This window comes from Hemicordylus capensis, chromosome 17, assembly GCF_027244095.1.
Source record: "Hemicordylus capensis ecotype Gifberg chromosome 17, rHemCap1.1.pri, whole genome shotgun sequence".
Lineage (NCBI taxonomy): Eukaryota > Metazoa > Chordata > Lepidosauria > Squamata > Cordylidae > Hemicordylus > Hemicordylus capensis.
The window spans coordinates 13,499,738-13,518,945 of record NC_069673.1 but is presented as its reverse complement, the minus strand read 5'-3'; the positions used below and the strand labels follow the sequence as shown (position 1 = coordinate 13,518,945).

The 19,208-nt window shown below is 45.5% G+C and overlaps 1 protein-coding gene across 5 annotated transcripts in view; it reads right to left on the bottom strand.

The window, feature by feature from the left end:
• Positions 1-19,208, bottom strand: part of MVB12B (multivesicular body subunit 12B) — a 165,343-nt gene that overhangs the window by 21,380 nt on the left and 124,755 nt on the right. Inside the window, exon 10 of one of the 5 annotated variants that reach the window (XM_053281987.1) lies at positions 5,779-6,301. The exons of the other annotated variants lie outside the window; for them this stretch is intronic. Within the exon in view, the coding sequence (XP_053137962.1) occupies positions 6,224-6,301 (78 nt within the window). The 3' untranslated portion in view covers positions 5,779-6,223. Of the gene's footprint in view, positions 1-5,778; positions 6,302-19,208 lie in introns of those variants that run through there. 5 annotated transcript variants of the gene reach the window in all.

The window sequence follows — 19,208 nt, the reverse complement described above, 5'->3', positions numbered from 1 at the left end:
GCCAATGAACACATACATTGGGAAACTTTGCATTCCCCAAGAAACCTGCACACAAAGGGGGATTCTTGGGGGGTGTAACGCTTTTCTGAAGAATTGCGTCAGGATAGTGCAAATAGTTTGCATTTTTAAAAAATAGTACCATTAAAGCATGATGCTTTAGAGGGTCTTTTCTGTAGTGGCCCCTAGCTTACGGAACTCCCTGCCTCATGAGATCTGGCAAGCTGTGTATGATGGGAGTGCTGGAGACCCTCAGGTTGGGCACCCCTGCTCTAGGGACTGCTGTTGCAATCTAACCAGTCCTCTGTTTTGCACATCTGCCACTCGGCATTACTATTCTTTGAACCTCACCCTGCCTCTGCAGAGCTCAGGAGGATGTGCGTGGTTTCCCTTCCACATTTATCCTCACAGGGCTCATGGAGATGAACTGAGGCTGAGAGAAAGAAAGTGCTCTGGACCATCACAGTACTCACAACTAGGCTGAAGATCAGCGGGTACAAGTGCAGGGCAGGAGCAAGATGGGTAGAGGGTCATGGCTTCGAGTTGTGAGTAATTGCCCCAGAATTGCCCCCTGAACTTGATCTCTGGTCAAGACTTGAACTCAGATCTCCCTGGTCCTCCGGCCACCGTTATGATCCACTCCGCCTGTGGATTTTTGTGTTCTTCTTTCCCAAGTTAAATTTCGGCACGATTTGTTAACATGGGACTAAGAACAGACATGTAGAATTCCCTGTGAAGAGTCAGTTGATAGCAGCATGTTAGCTGGTGGGAGGTGAATTTCCCAGAGAATGTTGTCCTTAAAAAAGAAAGAAAAGAAACTGCCAATGTAAAAGAAAGCAAATGGTTTTTGTAAAGCGTGACTGTTTGGCCCTAAAATTTCCTTTTGACTTGGAAAGAAAGCCAGCAGATGGCACTAATACAAAGAACACTAGAGCTGTGCTGGTCAAAAAGCCAAATAACAAAGACAGATTTTTTTCCTCCCCAAGGCAGTTGATGGAAGAATTTAAAAAGGTGTGTATTTGTGTGTATATAGCTGTAATCTGGGTTTCCATCTTGGATAACTTACTGTTTTGGACTACAACTCCCATCACCCCGCCATGATGGCTGAAGACTGTGGATGATGGGCGCTGTAGTTCAAAACCCAAGAAGTGACCAAAGACTGCCTGAAACCATAAACAATTGAAACAATGGGATATCAAAATCAGGAAATGGGAAGAGATGATTAGAAAGGTCCCAGGTTCAATCCCTGGCAGCATCTCCAGGTTGGGCTGGGAGAGACCCTTTCCTGAAATCATGGAGAGTTGCTGCCAGTCAGTGCAGACACTGCTGAGCTAGAAGGACCAAGGGTCTGACTCAGTATACAGCAGCTTCCTATGTTCCTACTGTACTGCCAGTGCGGTGATCCACCAGGAGGTTCTCCCCTAGAAATCTCACCTAAGAGCTCATGGAGAATGATCATAGATTGACATATAGTTCTCCGAATGCAGCAGAGCTGAAGATCCAATCACCTGTACATTTGACTGGGAGTAAGCCCCACTGAATTCCACTTTTTGCCTAGAACCCCAAGCTCTGCCAGCAGGGTACCAAATAGTTTTGCATGGAGTGGGAGGGAACACTGATTTAGAATTCATCAGGATACCTCGGAGGACCACTCAACCAAGCAATTCCTTTTCCGTTCCAGGACGGAGCTCCCAATCCACAAAAACCCACTCCTGGTTTTCTCCCAAGGTGTCTTCATTCCAGGAGCCCCATTTAAGCAGCAGGAAAACCCTTTTGCTGTTGTGGTCGCCAGACAGTGGACAGCCAGAAGCCCTTGTGGACAATACCGGATTTAGGCACAAGTTGAGAAAGCGACAATTTTGGGCCTCACAGTATGAGGGGGCCTCCAAATCCAGAAGAAGGACTCCATTTCAAGTTCGGCATCATCCTTTTTGTTACAATAGGGGGGAGAGAGAGAGAGATATATGCTTTTAAGCTTGAGAGCTGAGAGCCTCACCAGGTTATAATCCAGGCCTGTTTGTGGATTGGTGCCACGAGCAAAGCAAACTCCTGAGTAGCTCCTAAGCTGCCTTCTATCCACTCTTGACCCCCAGGTGTTCAGGTAAAATTAACTGAGGAGGAAGGAGGCATGTATGCTCATCATCATCATCAGTTTTATTACGGCCATTGGCCAGCAAAAGGCATGTATGCTTGCTTTCTCTGACCTGGACCTGAAAGCAAGAACATGCAAGCACAAAGCCACCCAATTTTTCCTGGTAAGTTGGCAACCCTACCTCCAACTGGCTGGTGAGGCTTACATGGTTGGGATTAGCCAAAATCCTCCTTATCCCCACCCAAGGGAGCCCGTCTGGTTCTCTGCGAGTGGGCCTGTGCCATGAAAAGGCACACATGCGCTAGATTTCTCTGAAGGAAATCTCGTACCCAGCCCCAGACGACACCTCCTTGGAGTCAAAATGAATCGCTGCCACTTAAGATCATGCTTATTTATTTATTCTTTTTTAAAAAATAAAAAAAGCAGATCTTGTGTCTTTTATTGCTCCCGGAGGGACCCCCCCCCTTCCTCAAACATCACACCATTATGAGTCAGCTTGGGAATAGGCCTGCTGAACTGCCAGTGATTTACTCAGTTTCAGATATTTGCTATAATAGTCTCCCCACTCCTCGCTTTCTGTTTTTGTTTTTGTTTTTAAATTATTATAATCGTGGCACATTTGTCCTGCATTAATGTGGAGACTTTTGTTTACTCTAAGTGGGGATTACTCACCACTGAAGAGCACTTCTTCACCATTAATTTAATTTAATTTAATTTATTTAATACAGTTATATACCACCCAAATCGCAAGTTCTCGTTGCTCCTTGTTCTGAAGGACTTGCTGGAGATCTATCCCCATGTGCCACTGATGCGTCCCCAGGAGCAAAAGTGGCCGAGTGTATCTCAGCGTCAAGAACCACAAGAACAGTTGAGGTGGGGCACAGCTCAGCGGTAGAACATTTGCTGTGCATGCAGAAGGTCCTAGATTCAGTTCTTGGCAGCATCTCCAGGTAGGACTGGGAGAGACTCTCGTATGAAACCCTAAAGAACTGCTGCCAAGTCAGTGTAGACAAGATGGACCCTGAAGAGCTGCTGCCAGTCTGTGAAGACAATCCTGAGCTTGATGGACCAACGGTTTGACTCACTTTAGACAGCTACCCATTCTGTCCTCCTGTCCTGGGCAATTGTTTTGCCTGAAGTTTTGGGCTGGAGGCTTACCTGCAAATGAAAAGCTTGGGAAGGTATGGTTTCAAACTGAGCCATGGAACTCAACCGGCGGCCTTGGAGAAGTCGCTCCCCGTTTCTCTTGGCCGAAGCCTACTATGCAGGGCTGTTGTGCAAAACACAATGGAACCAAAATGGAAGAGCATCATGGACTCTCCTCTTGGTTTCTTGGAGGAATAATGGAATGTAAGCCAGATGGAGAGGAGCATTGGAAGCTGCCTGATACTGAGTCAGACCCTTGGTCCATCTGGACCAGTATTGTCTACATTGACTGGCAGCGGCTTCTCCAAGGTTTCAGGCAGGAGTCTTTCCCAGCCCAACCTGGAGATGCTGCCAGGGATGGAATTTGGGACCTCCTGCATGCCAAGCAGATAATCTGCCATTGAGTGATGGCCCCATACTCAAAGATATGTAAAGAAGGTAAAGAAAGAAAGAAAGAAAGAAAGAAAGAAAGAAAGAAAGAAAGAAAGAAAGAGAGAGGAGGGAGGGAGGGAGGGAGGGAAAGAAAGAGGGAAAAAGGGAAAAAGAGAAAAAGAAATGGGGTAAAAGTTGTGCTGGGGGAAAGAAATGACTTTCTTTTAGCAAGAAGATGTGCATTGTGGGAGATTTCACCATGAAAACCCATCTCAGTGGTGGCGTGGATCGAACCTGGCCAAGCCCCCTTCTTCCTTCCCCAGATCAAGCCCAGCGAACTCTTCCTTCTTGAAGCCTATGCCCCAGCCCCAGTAATGCAGCTGCTCGCCTCCGTCTCGTTCTCCATCCTTCCCCTCCACACAGCTATTTGTTTTCCTTCAGAGTTTGGATCAATATTGGTCTTGACTTTTCCCCTCTCCTCCTCGAAAGGGTGAAATAATATTTTCTTTTGCTTGGGAAAAGGACAAAGTGCAGGCAAAGCACTTGACCCGCTGCTAATCTTCCCTTCCCTGGCACTCACTTTGCTCTTTTGTACAGTGTTGCGCCGGGTTTCCTGGATGTCTGATGGACAGAGCCCGTTTTTTCTTTCCCGAGTGGAGAATCACAGTCACAGTCTCACCCCACAAAGGTTTCCCTTCAGAGAACTAAAAAGTAGGATCTACCTTCCCATAGAACACTCCGCCCTGCTATGTTTCTCTGTGAGTCACTTCGCTAAGCCGGCCCCCCAGACTGGAAGGAATCCAGCTGAGAACAGGTATTCATCCAGAGATGCAACAGGCACTTACGCTGAGATGAGTAATCCTGTTGAGTCCTTGTATTCAGAGTGATGGGACAATTCACTGGCACCCAAAGCAGGCAAGGGTGGAATTACGCATTCCCAACGGGGTGTTACTAGAAGGAACTACACCCAAGAGTAGTGACTTGTCCGTAGGGATGTGCAAATCATCTTGAATTCCAATGGATTCAACTTTCAGCACCTCAGATAACATGTGCACCCTATCATATCGAGTGCTTTCTTCTTACTTCCACCAAACAGGGCAGAGAATAAGCCAATTTGGACATGCCACAACTGCAGCAGTTATCTTATGGATAGGACCTCATCTAGGTTCTTACCGTTTGGACTTTCTTGCTGTCTGCCTTCCACCCAGAAGGAAAGGCAGGGTGTTTTCTTAATGTTGGAGGGCATGATTTATAAACAATCATTAATGCTCTTTTTAACCTCTCTCTCCCTGCATTGTTTAAATTTCAAATTTGGAGTGTGTGGACGTAAACTTTTAAAATCAGTTCAGTATGCAAGGCTAGGATAAGGGTTGATTTGATTTCAAACAGAGCCCTGAACAAACACACGCACAGACGGAGTGGGAAAGGAAATTGTGCTATCAGCTGTGTGGCTATTTTTGGTGGTGGTGGTCCAGTCTAGAGTCATTTTAATCTCAGGGCTGCCTCCTGGGCCAGACCACTGGTCCATTTCGCTCAGGATTCTGGGCTCTGACTGGCAGCAGCTCTCCGGACAGGGGTCTTTTCCAGCCCTACCTGGAGATGCCTGGGTTCATAGACTTTGCAGGAGCGCCTGTAGCTCAGGGGTAGAGCAAAGCATCTGCTTTGCATACAGAAGATCCTAGGTTCATTCCCTGGCAGCATCTCTATGTAGGTCAGGGAAAGACCCCTGTCTGAAACCTTGGAGAGCTGCTGCCAGTCAGTGTAGGGACATAGGAAGCTGCCATATACTGAGTCAGACCCTTGGTCCACCTCACTCAGTATTGTCTGCACAGACTAGCAGTGACTTCTCCAAGGCTGCAGGCAGGAATCTCTCTCAGTCCTATCTTGGAGATGCTGCCAGGGAGGGAACTTCGAACCTTCTGCTTTTCCCAGAGCATCTCCATCCCCTAATGGGAATCTCTCACAGTGCTCACACTTCTAGTCTCCCTTTCATATGCAACCAGGGCAGACCCTGCTTAGCTAAGGGGACAAGTCATGCTTGCTACCACCAGACCAGCTCTCTTCCATACTATTAGTAGGGTGTGGACCATGCAAATCAGGACGAAGTTTCTGACCCAGCTGAAGGTAGCTGCCTCTTGAAATAAGGATAGACATTGCAAAAAAGATTCTGCGAGAGAGGCTGAAGATATCAGGGATGAAATCCAGTACCCTGAACATCTAAGCCAGCCTAATATTTATTACTATTATTAAGAACATTGGTATACCACTTCTCAAGAAGAAAACGCTCTGAAAGCAGAACTCAAAAAAGAGATGCATAAAATATAGGTATTGAGGAAGGGGTCCCCTCAGTGCCACTTGATGAAGATGTCATCTCCATGTAAGAGAAACCTGGATCCCAATCTGCTCCCAATCCAATCTGGAATCTAGATTAGTGCTCAAGCACCTAGACAATGCCTGGGAAACGAATCCAGTTACTCCTCTTGGATCCTGGAGTGGATTTGGGCAGAAGCACCTGTCACCTGTGGAAGATGGAGACCGTTTGGGGATCCCCGACCACGATCGCTGGTGCTGGCCGTGAACAAGGCTGTTTGCAATGCGTGAAACGTTTCTTTGGTCTCAATCAGAAACACATGGCAGAGCCGGATCAAGGAAAACTGGCCGGCAGATGAGGTCTCTTCTTGAAAACAATTCTATCTATAAAAAGGGAAACAGCAAACAAGCGGGAAAGATAAGATTTCAAAGCAACGCTCGAATGAGTAGCAGATCCAGCCGCTGGGAAGATCCGTAGGAGCTTTTGTCCACTGGTGCGAAGAGATGATCTGATTAGAATTCCCATCACCACCATGAATTTATTTGCAAGGACCAAATTTGGCACACCTCAAATATCGAGAGCAGGGCTGCACAATATTGGCCCTCCTGTGAGGGGTTACTCTAGAGCAACTAGTTTGGGGAGCCAAGAGGTGGCGAAGAAGATTATGAAAGGAGCGCGGGTTTTGCTCACTGCTAAATGCTTGTGGAGGCAAAGTGATGAACGTGGTTAGTTTATTTACCTTATTGACGAAGCTCTCTTGACATTTTCAAACTTATTCAGAAAATGGGACAGATTTCTTTTTGAAACTCCTGGACCGGTTCACACAATTGTTCGAACCCAGGTTTAATGTGGGTTACCGTATCACAGTCCCAAATCTGATCGAGCCTCCTCTGGCTGCTTTCCAGTGAAAACAATAATCTAAGTGTGATCCAGAAGCTGTGATGGTCCTACCAAGTCAATAGAGGTTGACGGGCAGGCATCCTTGCTTAGAGAACCTCCCAAGGTACAGTCCTGTGAGTGGCTCGCCACAAGGGGGCAGCAAATCCCAGCTCCAGAGAGGTTAGATCCGAGCGACCATCATGAACGGTGAATCGAGTATTCAGATTTTTATTTTTTTTTTTAAAAAAAATACGGTATATTGAAAACACAGCCATCATTTCCTTCAAACTCCCCCCAGCTGGAAATCCTTGAGAAAATACACCTGCCAATCCCAAACGTATAGAGCACCTGCCACTGACTCTAAGCTGATAATGTCATCTACCTTAATAAAAAAAGAGCACATTTTCTGAAGCTCATCTGTGTGAGCGGTGGTTGGGGTGTGTGCTCCTTAGGCCCTTTAACCTTCTTCTTTTTTTTAATTATTAAGAATTTTTATTAAGAAATAGACCAAAGACGACAGAGACAAATCACCACGGCCCTTTATCCTTCTGATGTTCACTAGCATCTTGGGAACGGCTCATTAAGCAGACACACCTTCACTTGTTTGGCACCACTGTGAGTGCAAATTGTCAAACATGGAGGCAGAAGCAGAGGATTGTGGGTAATCCAGCCTCTGCTTTGTTCTGTTCCAACTCTATGGTTGCCACTTCACACTCCTCTGTAGACTTGGGACTCTGATGGAAAGCCGTCAAATGAGGTTACCTGGCCCTTTCCGGGGAGTATTTCATTTCCGAACTTTTTGGTTCTGGACCAAAGCGACAGCCTGCTTGGCCAGCCACGGAAACCTTGACGCCATGACCTTGCTTTGTACCAAAGCGGGCGTGCTCTTCTCTGAGGAGAAAGCAGGAGCAGATGTGGACACTGGCTAGCCAATCAGTAGCCAGGAGACAGAGAGGGCCACATCCATCCTGACCCCCCAAAACTAATCATTGTGACACATTCACCCTTGAAGAACAAGAAACCTGTTACGGAGAGGGCAGCTGGTCTACATTAGGGCGGGCCAACTTGTGGCGTCTGGACAGCGTCATTAGGGGGAAAAGCAGAACTTTGCCATTAACTCTAATGAATGTATTAATGGATCACTTCTTCTCCTCAAAGGGGGGAAAAAGCGTCTTAAATAAAGTTATTAACGCAGCCCACCTGCAAACCCCTCTCTGACTATGCTGTTTAACTAGCCCATTAAGTCTCCAAGTAAGTCATCTTGAAAGTGAATATGAGCTCTCTGAAGCAGCCCTTTAACTGGGTCCATATAATTCAATTAGAAGGCTGCATTCTTCAGCTGACGGCCGGCCTCGGACTCTTTCATCTCCCGTAATGGAGCACAGACAACCCTGGTTAATATGGGGTTCGAGCCGAAGAGGAGAGGTTCCAACCTCTCCGCCAAAATGTATAATTGAGACCGATACGGCACAGAGCTCAACCACGCGTCACTCCCCAGAAGGAATCTGAAGTAGTTCGTTGCTACAAGGTGTAAACATTGCATACAGGCTGAATTCAGTAATTCCACCCCCACCCCGGTTTTTGAGCAGCGTAGGAACAAAACAATCTGCTTTTTAACAAAAATAAGGACTCCCCCCTTTCATATTGGCCTACTTATTTTCGGTTATGAGCAGTAGTTTCTGCTGGCAGAGTCGTGCCATATGTTCATTAAGTGGGTTCTCTCCCCCCCCCCCGCCCCTCATTTGAAGGAGGAGGGGAAGGGTTTTTTTAAAAATAAAAAAAAAGTCCTCATGTCAGCTTTTGCTCAGCGAGCTACTTAATAAATGGTTAAAGAAAATTCATTAGGTCGGAAGGATTGGGCAGCTGTGAGGGGCTTCTCCTCCTCCATGTCACCGGCCCCAAATGATACCATTCCTTTTATCACTTTACAAGTTGTTAATGCCTTACCCTGGGACCTCTTCATCTGCCGTAAACATCTTAAGAAAATATGGATCCCATGGGAGGAACTGTTAATTTCCTTAGGGCCTCACGCATGCAACAGGGGTTGGGGTTTCTCTCTCTCTCTCTCTCTCTTTGGTTTCCTTTTGTTTTAATAGCATGCAGGTGTTTTGCAAAATTACACCGAGTCATAAACGTTTCCCGTAAAGAGGTAGCACCTTCGGACAGGGGAATGTTTGTGCACCTGTCTGAGCGAGGCCTGACCTTTGGCGGACTCAGCACGGCTTAGGATGGGGACGCTGCTGTTGCCGAAAGATGGGACCTTTACCTAACCTAAGGTAAGTCTTCCAATTTTCGTCCTGCTAACTCTGGGGGAAAAAAACCCCAGACATCACTTCAAATAGACTGAGAGAGACATCTCTTTCGATGTATTTAAATCGATTTAAAACTGGAACTGAAGGGATGAAGATCTTGTTGTGAATTCTACCTTTCATAGCACTGTTGGAATGCCATGGAAGGAAGAACATTTGAGATGTTCTCAGAACTTCAGGGATGTTCTGCTAGCAGCCGTGATGACCGCTTTGAAAGGATTCCTTACTAAGGAAGCAATGTATGATTCAAAGGGTTTGGATTCAGCCGGATGGGGCAGAAAATCGTGAGGATCACTCAGCCTCTGCTAACTGGGCAAAGAGGGACCTTTGAAACTGGTGGTTCTCTTCTATTTAACAGCAGGAGAGCAATTGGCCCTATCCAACCCCAGCACAACATCCCTCCAGTGGTTCGTGTTGGGGTTTATCTTACGTGACATTAAAGATAGTCGTAGTAGTTGTAATAGGTGTTTTTGTTCACAAATCCTTGAAACGGACAAATGGATGTCAATTTCAGTTTCCCTTCCAACTGGGGTGAAAATGACCCCAAAGACCATTGGAGGATACATTGCAAAAATAAATAAATAAATGGGAATGAAATGTTACCTCCGTCATTAGGCCAGGAATATCTGGCATACAGCATGTAGAAGACTGAAATCAAAGGTTTATTATTTCCCCCTACATCTCCAGGTTCATTTGACCCCATTATTTGAGCAAGGGTTAATGCCATAGTTGCAGGATGGGCAGACGTAAAGCTTGTGGGGCCTACTTTGTGTTTTATTAACCCCCCCTAGTTAGGTTCTTCAGGACAGGATATGTTAAGGACTGCCTGCTCCCCTACGATTCTGCCTGTTAAGATATTCTGGCAACACTCTCCTCCACCTACAGATGCCATCAAAGGCTGGGAACAGGGCCTTTTCTGTAGCTGCACTCAGTCTGTGGAACTCCCTCCCACAAGAAGTTCAAGCAGCTCTGTCCCTCCCTTTTAGAAGCGTAGTGAAAAATATGGCTGTTTTGCCAGGCTTGTGACCTGGAATAAATGAAGAAAGGGAGTCTTCTGGTTTTTATTTTTTTTCCTGGTGCTGCACATTTTACAATATGCTTGGATAGAGAAGTTTTCAATCTTTTAAAAAGTATTTTATGCTATTTTAAAAGGTTAGCTGCTTTGAAGGCAATATGCCAAAATGCAGGCGAGAAATATATAAATAAGTAAAATCACCTCTGAGCATACACTCCTCTCCGCAAATTGTAATCAGTACCAGAATTCAGGCTCTTTGCATCCAAATCAAGATTTATCGGTGAGTGTTTTTTTAAAACATACATCTAAATGAAGTGCCCTGCCCATCAATGCAAAGCATTATTTTTGTAATAATAGTTGTTATTACTAAATGAGCAAGATATCAACTTGGATCTTAAAGAGAGGGTTGGATCTAGGGACATGCTATCATTCACGGAAGGGGCCCCTTCCATTCACAAAACGAATCTTCCACTCATGGAAGGAATCCTTCTGTGCATTGGAGATTCCTTCTGTCTGCAGTCTCTTCCAGAAACAGAAGACACCCACTGCTGCATCTAGCCCATATTGCTTTTGTAGTAGTTTTGAGCATTTCATGTCTCACCATGCATATCTAAGAAGTGGTGATTTTAGGTCATGAACCCTTTTCTGTATTTCTGGCCTAAGAAAAATGAAGTTAAAAAAAAGTCTCTTCTGAAATCTAGTTTAAAAGAACCTCAAAGCATCCAAACTTCGGACGGTACATCAGCTTGCCTACTCTGCTTCAAAGAGTCGGCCGTCGCCGCTGAGAAGGGTCTTTGGTTTTGGAGCTGAATTGCCCGTTCTATCACCATAGCGAGTGGGTTTAATGTATCTAATTGACAACCCAGCTTCTTCCATTCCGGTGGGTCTAGGGGTCATCAGTGGCGTCTGGGGACAAGGCAAAGGGATTGGGGAAAGGAGCACTGAAATACAGGGAAGCAACTTACATTTCCGGGAAGCTCTTGCAAAGAATTAGCTTAGTTATTTCACTCCGAAGAATCGCCAAGGCAAGGTTAGCTCAGCAAACTGGGCAAAGCTAGATTTGGCCGCAACGGTTTCTCTGTTCTGATGAATCGATCTTGTTATTTTGACCATGATTCTGTATTTATTGAAAGCTTTCGGTCACACACAATGTTAAATGCATTTGTATAGCTGTGTGTGCGTGTGTGTGAGAGAGAGAGATGCAAGTTTTGGGCAGTCTAGAACTATTTTAAATAAATAAATAAAATAAATATCACTACTAGATCTGTCTGTGTGTGTCTCCCCAACCCACATAGGATGGGTGTTATGGGCCCTTAAATTATTCAATTTATTTCTTGCTGCCCACTGGCAATTTCTTCTCATGGCATACTAGCCTGTACCCTGACACGCTGTTTGGGAAGCAGCAAAACCAAACCAATCCGTCCATTTTATCCAGTTTGGAAAGTCCTTAGCATTTCAGATCTGGAGTCGAAGTAATTTTGGACCTGGCATCTTACTCGAGTTATTTGCAGTTGGTGAATAAACGTTATAAACAAGACATGTTGTTACATGTATCCTTTCCCATGTAATACATAAATAAATATGACCCTGCTTTGGATCAAGAAAAGGGGATGAGTGAGGGGTGTTAATCTTTTCTCCCTTTACTGTCATCCTGATAAAAACTGCTGCCTTGTTTGCTATGGAAGGCAAGCTTCTATTTGCCATTTTTGGGTGATGGTTGTCTTGTTAGGAAAATGGCGCAGAGGAAAGGGTCATCCCTCCTTCTCCATATGCCATGAGCCCTATTCAGGTCATCCTGAGCTGCTGTTTACACACACACACACACACACACACACACACACACACACACACACACACACACAGCCACATTCAGTGCTGCAGGTAGTTTAAGAACAACAATACTGGGGGAAACTCTTTATAAGCACCCACAGCACAACCCATGATTCAGAGATTCCAAAGACTCTCCTTTTCTCAGCTCCTACATACCATTTATCTTTGAAACTCCTGGGTGAAAGGAAGAGGCCGTTTCCTGTATGTATAAATACATCATTTGCCCAGCAAACAGCATTCTGAAACTCCATCTAAATCTGAATTTAACTCCACAACTCGGAAAAAGAAAAGCTCTGTGCATTTTCATAGCTTCGACAGAAGCATCGCTCAAGATTCCATGATCACCAGCAAAGCAGAAAGAGTTGTTTCTTTATGTACATTTTTGAATGGCTTCAAACTAGTTTTCTAATTCACTTTTAACTATTCTAGAGCCACTGTTAGAAAAGTCATTGATTTGGAAAATTAAGTTCTGTTGGGATAAATGGGCCAGTCCTGAGATAGGAACATAGGAAACTGCCATATACTGAGTCAGATCATTGGTCTATCTAGCTCAGTATTGTCTTCACAGACTGGCAGCGGCTTCTCCAAGGTTGTTTACTTGAGAGGAGATCCCACTGAACTTAACTCCAGAGCACACAGACATATGATGGAGGTGTATGGCCTTAATCCTGTGCTTACTTGGAAGTTAATTTCACTGAACTTAGATTTGCTACTACTGAGTAAAATGCATTAGGCCATATTGTTGGGTCCAATCCATGCATATGCAGGTTTGATATTTTTTCCTGACAACCTCACTCCCTTCCTTGCTAGACAAATTTCCCCTGAAAATACAAATCTCAATGGTCACATATGCAACTTGTACACTTAATGGGCTCTTTGGGTTGCAGCTCCACAGGATACAAAGCTGCTAGTCCTCATTAAAAAAAGTAAATTCACTGAAGTACTAGTTTATTCTGCAAAGCGTTCCATTGTTTTCCCAGAGCTTGTGCTTTGGATGTGGTTTTTGGTTTGTTTTCCAGATATTCCTTGGAAAAAGCTTGAGGTAAACTGTCAGCCAAAAAAAGAGGAAAAAATAACAGAAAATAAAACCCACTTGAAGTGCAAATGAAAATGTAATTAGGGAGGATTCAGGCCAGTTCAAAGCCTTTGGAGAAAGGAAATATTTTTAATACAACATTTGGGTCCCCTAGCATCTCAGCTTTTAATAGATTTTGGGCAACGCTAAATCACACATCTTTCTGCGGTTATAAAGTTTACAACCTGCTTTCTTGAGTGATCCTGTTACTCTTATAACTTCCTAGGTGGGAAGGAAAATCCCAGGCCAAGAAGGAGGAGGAGGAGGAGAAGAAGAAGAAGAAGAAGAGGTATACAGCCAATTTGTAATTCCAAACACTTTTAAAAGAACTTTCTACTGAAATCCAGCTCAAGCGTCACCTCCTGGAACACCAAAACACAACAGAATGATAAATGTCCCAATGTTAAAGCAATAGCAGCTGAAATAATGGCTCACAGAGGCAATTTCCAAGGATAAAAGCTATTCATGAATGTGTAGATGTTTGCCAAGGAAGTACAGAGGGGGGACACAGTGGAGTGATGGGGAGAAATTCGTCTCTATGAGGCTGTCCAGGAAACACCTTCTCCTCAATTGTGTAAGATCTTATGGGCCCCAGAATACCCATATGGGCCCTACTCCATTCATTTTCAATATTTGAGCAAGATGTCCCACCAAAAACCAGAGCTCTGGACCACGGAACCATTTTATGGGGCCCTTGGTGGTGCTACCCAATTTTAATCAAGGTGTCATAACTACATTTCCCCAACCCCTCTGCAAAGCAAGAGAAAATTGCCTGTAAAAGAGGTAAGAGGTGGAGAGAATCCACACTCATGGCTCCCTCTGGGTTCTGCATACAGTACCTGTGTGTGCCGTAACCATAAAGCCCTCACTCCTAGATGGCGCCAATGCTGTCCAACAGCTTGATTCCCAAGGAGAAGTGTTACTACAGGAAAGTGAACTTTTATCATTTCTTTGCTCCACATTTATTCTCCTGTTTGGTGTCAATGTCTGTAGATACTGCACTAGCCTGCATTTATAGAACAAACTTGAGATCTTCTCTCTCTCTCTCTCTCCCCCCACCCCTAATTTCATGAGTCAGACAGCATGTCTCTGCATGTTATAATACAGATAGGATCGCTGATTCTGAAAATAATTAAAAGAGAGAATCAAACACATACAGATTCTAAGTACTTTGCATTTGAAATTTTAAAAAATTGCCAAATTAAGATTTTTTTTTTTAAAAAAAAAACCTTACCTCTGCTGATTGAGCAAAGAGGCACCTTTAAAAGTGATAATTCTCTTGTATTTAGCAGGGGGAGAGCAACTGGCCCGCTCCAACCCCAGCACAGCATCCCTCCAGTGGCTGTTGTTGGGGTCTACCTTCTTGTTTTTTGTTTTGTTTTGTTTTGTTTTGTTAAAGACTACCGTATTTTACGGACTATAAGACGCTACGGACTATAAGACGCACCTTAATTTTAATCCAGTTTTTCAGAGTTTTAACATATTAAACTGTTAAAACATATAAGACGCTCCTGAATTTTGGCGGATATTTTTCGAGGAAAAAAGTGAGTCTTATAGTCCATAAAATACGGTAAGTCCCTTTGGGGACAGGGAGCCCTTTTATTTGTGGATTTGAACATGAGGAGACACAACCCACACTTTGGCTGCTATCCTGACTAAATTACTCAGGAGTCACTCTACAGATTGACTACATCTCAATAGGGCTTCTTTTAGTAAATTTAGTCAGGTTGCCCATCCCTGCCTGAAAGCTCACCTAACTGATGTTGATGTTGTTTTCTGTGACCTTAGATCCAAAGGTGCCCTTCTGTTCACATTAGAGCTGTTTCTAACTTAGCGTGTCACAGAAGTAGACCGCCCCCCAATCCAGAGAAGAAGGTCTTCCTTCGACGCTATGCAGGAGTCAGAGCCGGCGTTCTCTCAATACCTTGAATGACCCGTTGGAGCTGGTATGTTACAGGCTGCATCTTCCTTATTCACAATGTGTCTTCTACTCCAATGCAACTCTCAATGCATTATGGTGCAGTCCTGTAAATTGTACTAGAAGTTATGGAGCATAGGAAGCTGCCATAGACCGAGTCAGACCACTGGCCCATCTAGCTCAGTACTACACTGAGAGGCAGCAGCTCTCCAAGAATTCAGGCAGGAGTCTCTCTCAGCCCTACCTGGAGATGCTGCCAGGGAGGGAACCTGAGACCTCCTCTTCTACTGAGGAATGGCCCTATCCCTTAAGGGGAATATCTTACAGCGCTCATGTGTGGCCAACCCATCCAAATGCAAACCAAGGGACCTCCAGCTTAGCAAAGGGGACAATTCACACTCACTACCGCAAGACCAGCCAAAGACACCACTCGAATTCTCTTAGAAGCAGAGGAACTCAGGCAACCGGAAAAAGAGAGATGGGCTCTAGATGAAAGCAAGGTCTCATCCCAGCAATCAAAGAGCTAACCATGGTTGTCTGAGTGCACAATTAAGATCAAGCGAGATAATTAGCAAACAAATTCTGCAGGCCTCTTGAAAGAGACTGGAGACCTTTGATCTTTATAGAGAAACCCCAGCCCTTAAGGTTTCGGGGGCGAGTGCATGTCATGAAAACAAGAAGAAGAAAAATATCAGAGGACGATACCTCTCTCAAAAAATCAAGTCACACCTAATTCCATCATAGCCTCATTATCTTAAACGGCTGCACATGTCTCTAGGTCAGAAGAATAGAGGGAGAAAGAAGACCTGAGAAAATAATTAAATCTGCAATTTGCCAAGCTGGGCCAATACGGCATCGAAAACACCTTTTCCAGGAAGTTTTACGGCTTGTCCCGAGATATGTATATTGCAACCATCCAATCCTCAGCTAAGCTCCTTTGATTACTTTAATAGATTAATACCTGGGTACCGATGACCTCAGGGCCAGCTCCGTAACCTGCTTCTAATTTGGCTAAAATTGCCCTCACTTCCTCTTGGTGTTTCAAGCCTCCGCAAAATATTATCCTTCCAAAATCCAATCGATAGCATCTGCATCTCTGGGCTTAAAAAAACCCAAAATCACGAACACCCCCGCCCCCCGCACTTCTCTGTGCCGACTAAAGCAGTCCCATCGCAAGTATCACTTTTGGATTCTTTAAATGCTTCTATACACGCAGAAGGGGGAATGGGAATCCAGGCAGGTCGCTTCAGCTAAAGCCTGGTTTTCTGTGGCAGGGCCAAACCGATTTTCATCTGTAACCTGCCAGGAGTTCTTTTGGATTGCCTGAGTTTACATTTTGGACTCATGTGGGGCAGATGAAGTGGTGTCTGCATGGATGGTCTGAACCATCCACTACTTCACAGCCCCATTCTGAGGGCAGGAAAGTGGGGAGTGCTGGAGGGATCCGGGATTTCGTTCTCCTGAAGAAACAACACCCCGATTTCAAGCCCCGTTCTTCAGTCCCAGCCACTGCTCAGCCTCAATGCTAGCAGCAAACTAAATATTTAGCAACATTCCCAGCGCTGCTGTTCAAAGTTTGAAGGCCGCTCAACATTCAAAACATGCCTGCTTCCATTCTGTTTGTCTCTCTCAATTGCTTTGATTTTGGACAGCAACAAATATGAAATCCCAAGCATTGTTGTCAAACGCCAAATTTCTTTGCATGCCAACACTCCGAGATGGTCCACAAACAGCACGGCCTAGTCAATTCCATCCCATCCTGTCAGATGACAACGATCCCTGTGTGCCAGCTCACAAACTGAAGCAAACACGATAACAACTCAGTTTTCAAACGTGAGCCGATAGTAACAACTGCGGCAGAGGAGTAGTCAAATACTAAATCTCGTTGTATGCCATTGACTCTCGGATACATTCACGTGTCGAATTTGCTCGCAAGCCAATTCTGAAAGACTATCAGATGGAAACTGTGGCTTATCCAAGCCTAGATCGCAGTGCATGTTACCAGTCAAATACTGCCAAAGAGAAACTGGCAAAAGACATCTATTTTAACTGATTGAATTGCTATTAAATTAAATTTTAATTTACAATTGTTTATACCTGCTTGTAAACCACCTTGATATCTAATATTTGGTGGTATATGTCACCTCTCAAATACCAAGGGCCAATGCATGTCACAGCTTGCAAATACTAAATGCCAGTGCATGTCACAGCTTGCAAATACAGAGGCTATTCTCACAGGCACCCTAACCCAGGCTAGGGAAGCCAAGCCTGGGTTAGTCTGCGCGTGAGAACCATCGGCATCGGGCCCGATTGCAGTGGGGCAGTGCTGCCTAGCCTCATTTTTAAACCCGGCTCTTGCTCGAGCGAGCCTTTAACCCAGGCTCTGGGATTGTGTGTTTGCTGGGGCTATGTTTAGCCCCAGCGGACACAGAGATGGGTGCCTAGAGTGCCTGTCTTCTGGTGGAATCCTCCAACGTAGCATGCATGTTGAGTCATGCATTATGGGATATCTGGAGGCCGGGATGCATCGTCCCATCATCTGAGAGCATGGTCCATGCCCCCAGCAACTTGTCACTGGTCATCTGGAGGGAAGGTGAGTTGAACCAGCCTCCCCTCTGCCAACCCACCCACCTGGCCACGTGAACGACCTCACGAGCTATCAAATACAAAGAGAAGCAGCTGATAGTGGTATCATGGGCAGTGGTGGAGGCCTCTTGAGAACGCATGCGCTCTCCCTCTCTCTCTGCCTACAGATCATCCGGGAACAGAAGCCACAAGCCAGTAACAAATTGAAGGAAACTAATATTGCCATTGAGTGAAAAAAACCAGCCTTGGAGTTTCAGCCTCCGGTTCCTAGTGAACATTTCTCCCCCCCCATCGAAGACCACAATTTTACAGTGACACCAGAAAACAGCCTTATTACATGTATCTAGAGACCCCATCATTTAAATCGTGAACATTAGATACATTCCATTTATTTCAGGGTCAATTTATCCCGGCGTGTTCCCCTCCCTTGCCGACGCACAAGCCAAAAAGAGCATATCGGCCAGACATATTTATAGCAACTGCTACTTATGGGCTTGTTGTAAATATGTCCGTGCTCAAATAAATCAGCCTTAGGATTATACAGAGAAGTAATCCCACGGCTACGCTGGAAGTGTCGGTGAGATGCCGGCTTGCCAAGTGAAACCTCAAGGCTTGGCCGCGGATTTAGTTCTTGCGTTCCGCTGCGTGCCTCGACCTATCCTGAAGGTTCAGGAAAGCTCATGACATTTTAAAGCATTTAGTCCCGTTCTACTCCACCCCAACCCACCCCGACTGCAGCAACCTCCCAAACAGATCTCGGAAATGTGCACGCATCATGGTTATTGATGTGGCTTCTCCAAGTATTTCAGGGCCCCAACGGTAAGGGTAATTTTGCATACGTCCCCGTGCGCACGTCTCAGAGCTGTCTCCTCGACTGAATCAAAAGGGAACGCTCTCACACACGTCTTCGGGGCGGCTTCTCTTTCAAAACACAAGGGCCGACATCCGGACTCAAGTTGCCCACCTGCAAAAAGGCAGTGTAGTTGTGCTAAAACTTAGCAATATCGGAAGCTGCCTTACCGAGTCAGACCCTTGATTCCAGCAGGCTCAGTATTGTCTTACACTGACTGGCAGCAGCTCTCCAGGTAGGAGCCTCTCCCAGCCCAGACTGGAGATGCTGCCAGGCTTGAACCCGAGACCTCCTGCATGCATAGTGCTACCACTGAGCTAGCTGAATCTAGGCACATCATCCTCTCTGATGAGTCAGACCCTTGAGCCATCGAGCTCAGTATTGCCTACACAGACTGGCAGCAGCTGTCCGAGGCTGCAGGCTTCTGTGGAGATGTTGGGGATCGAACCTGGGACCTTTCGCTTGCCAGGCGACGACTCCTCCAGCTCGGGAGACGTTGCCTGAGAATTCTCTCCCCCGCTCACCACGTCTCCGGGGTTTGCTTCTTCTCGACTACTACTCACATCCAGACAGTGCGCCAGTTCTGACAGAGGTCACTACTGGAAAAACCACACGGCCGTAAAGTGTGCATTTTAAGAACAACTATTTCCTGACAAATGGGGCCCTGGAGACATCCCTTCCTGCCTTGACACAGAGATGGCCGAATGGGAATTTGGGAACGGCTCAACTCTTGGCCAACTCAACAGGGCTTTTTGTTCCCGCAAGAGCATTTGCTGACCTTACGTCCCCTCCAATTAATAACTCAATTCCTACACCAACCTCGATTTG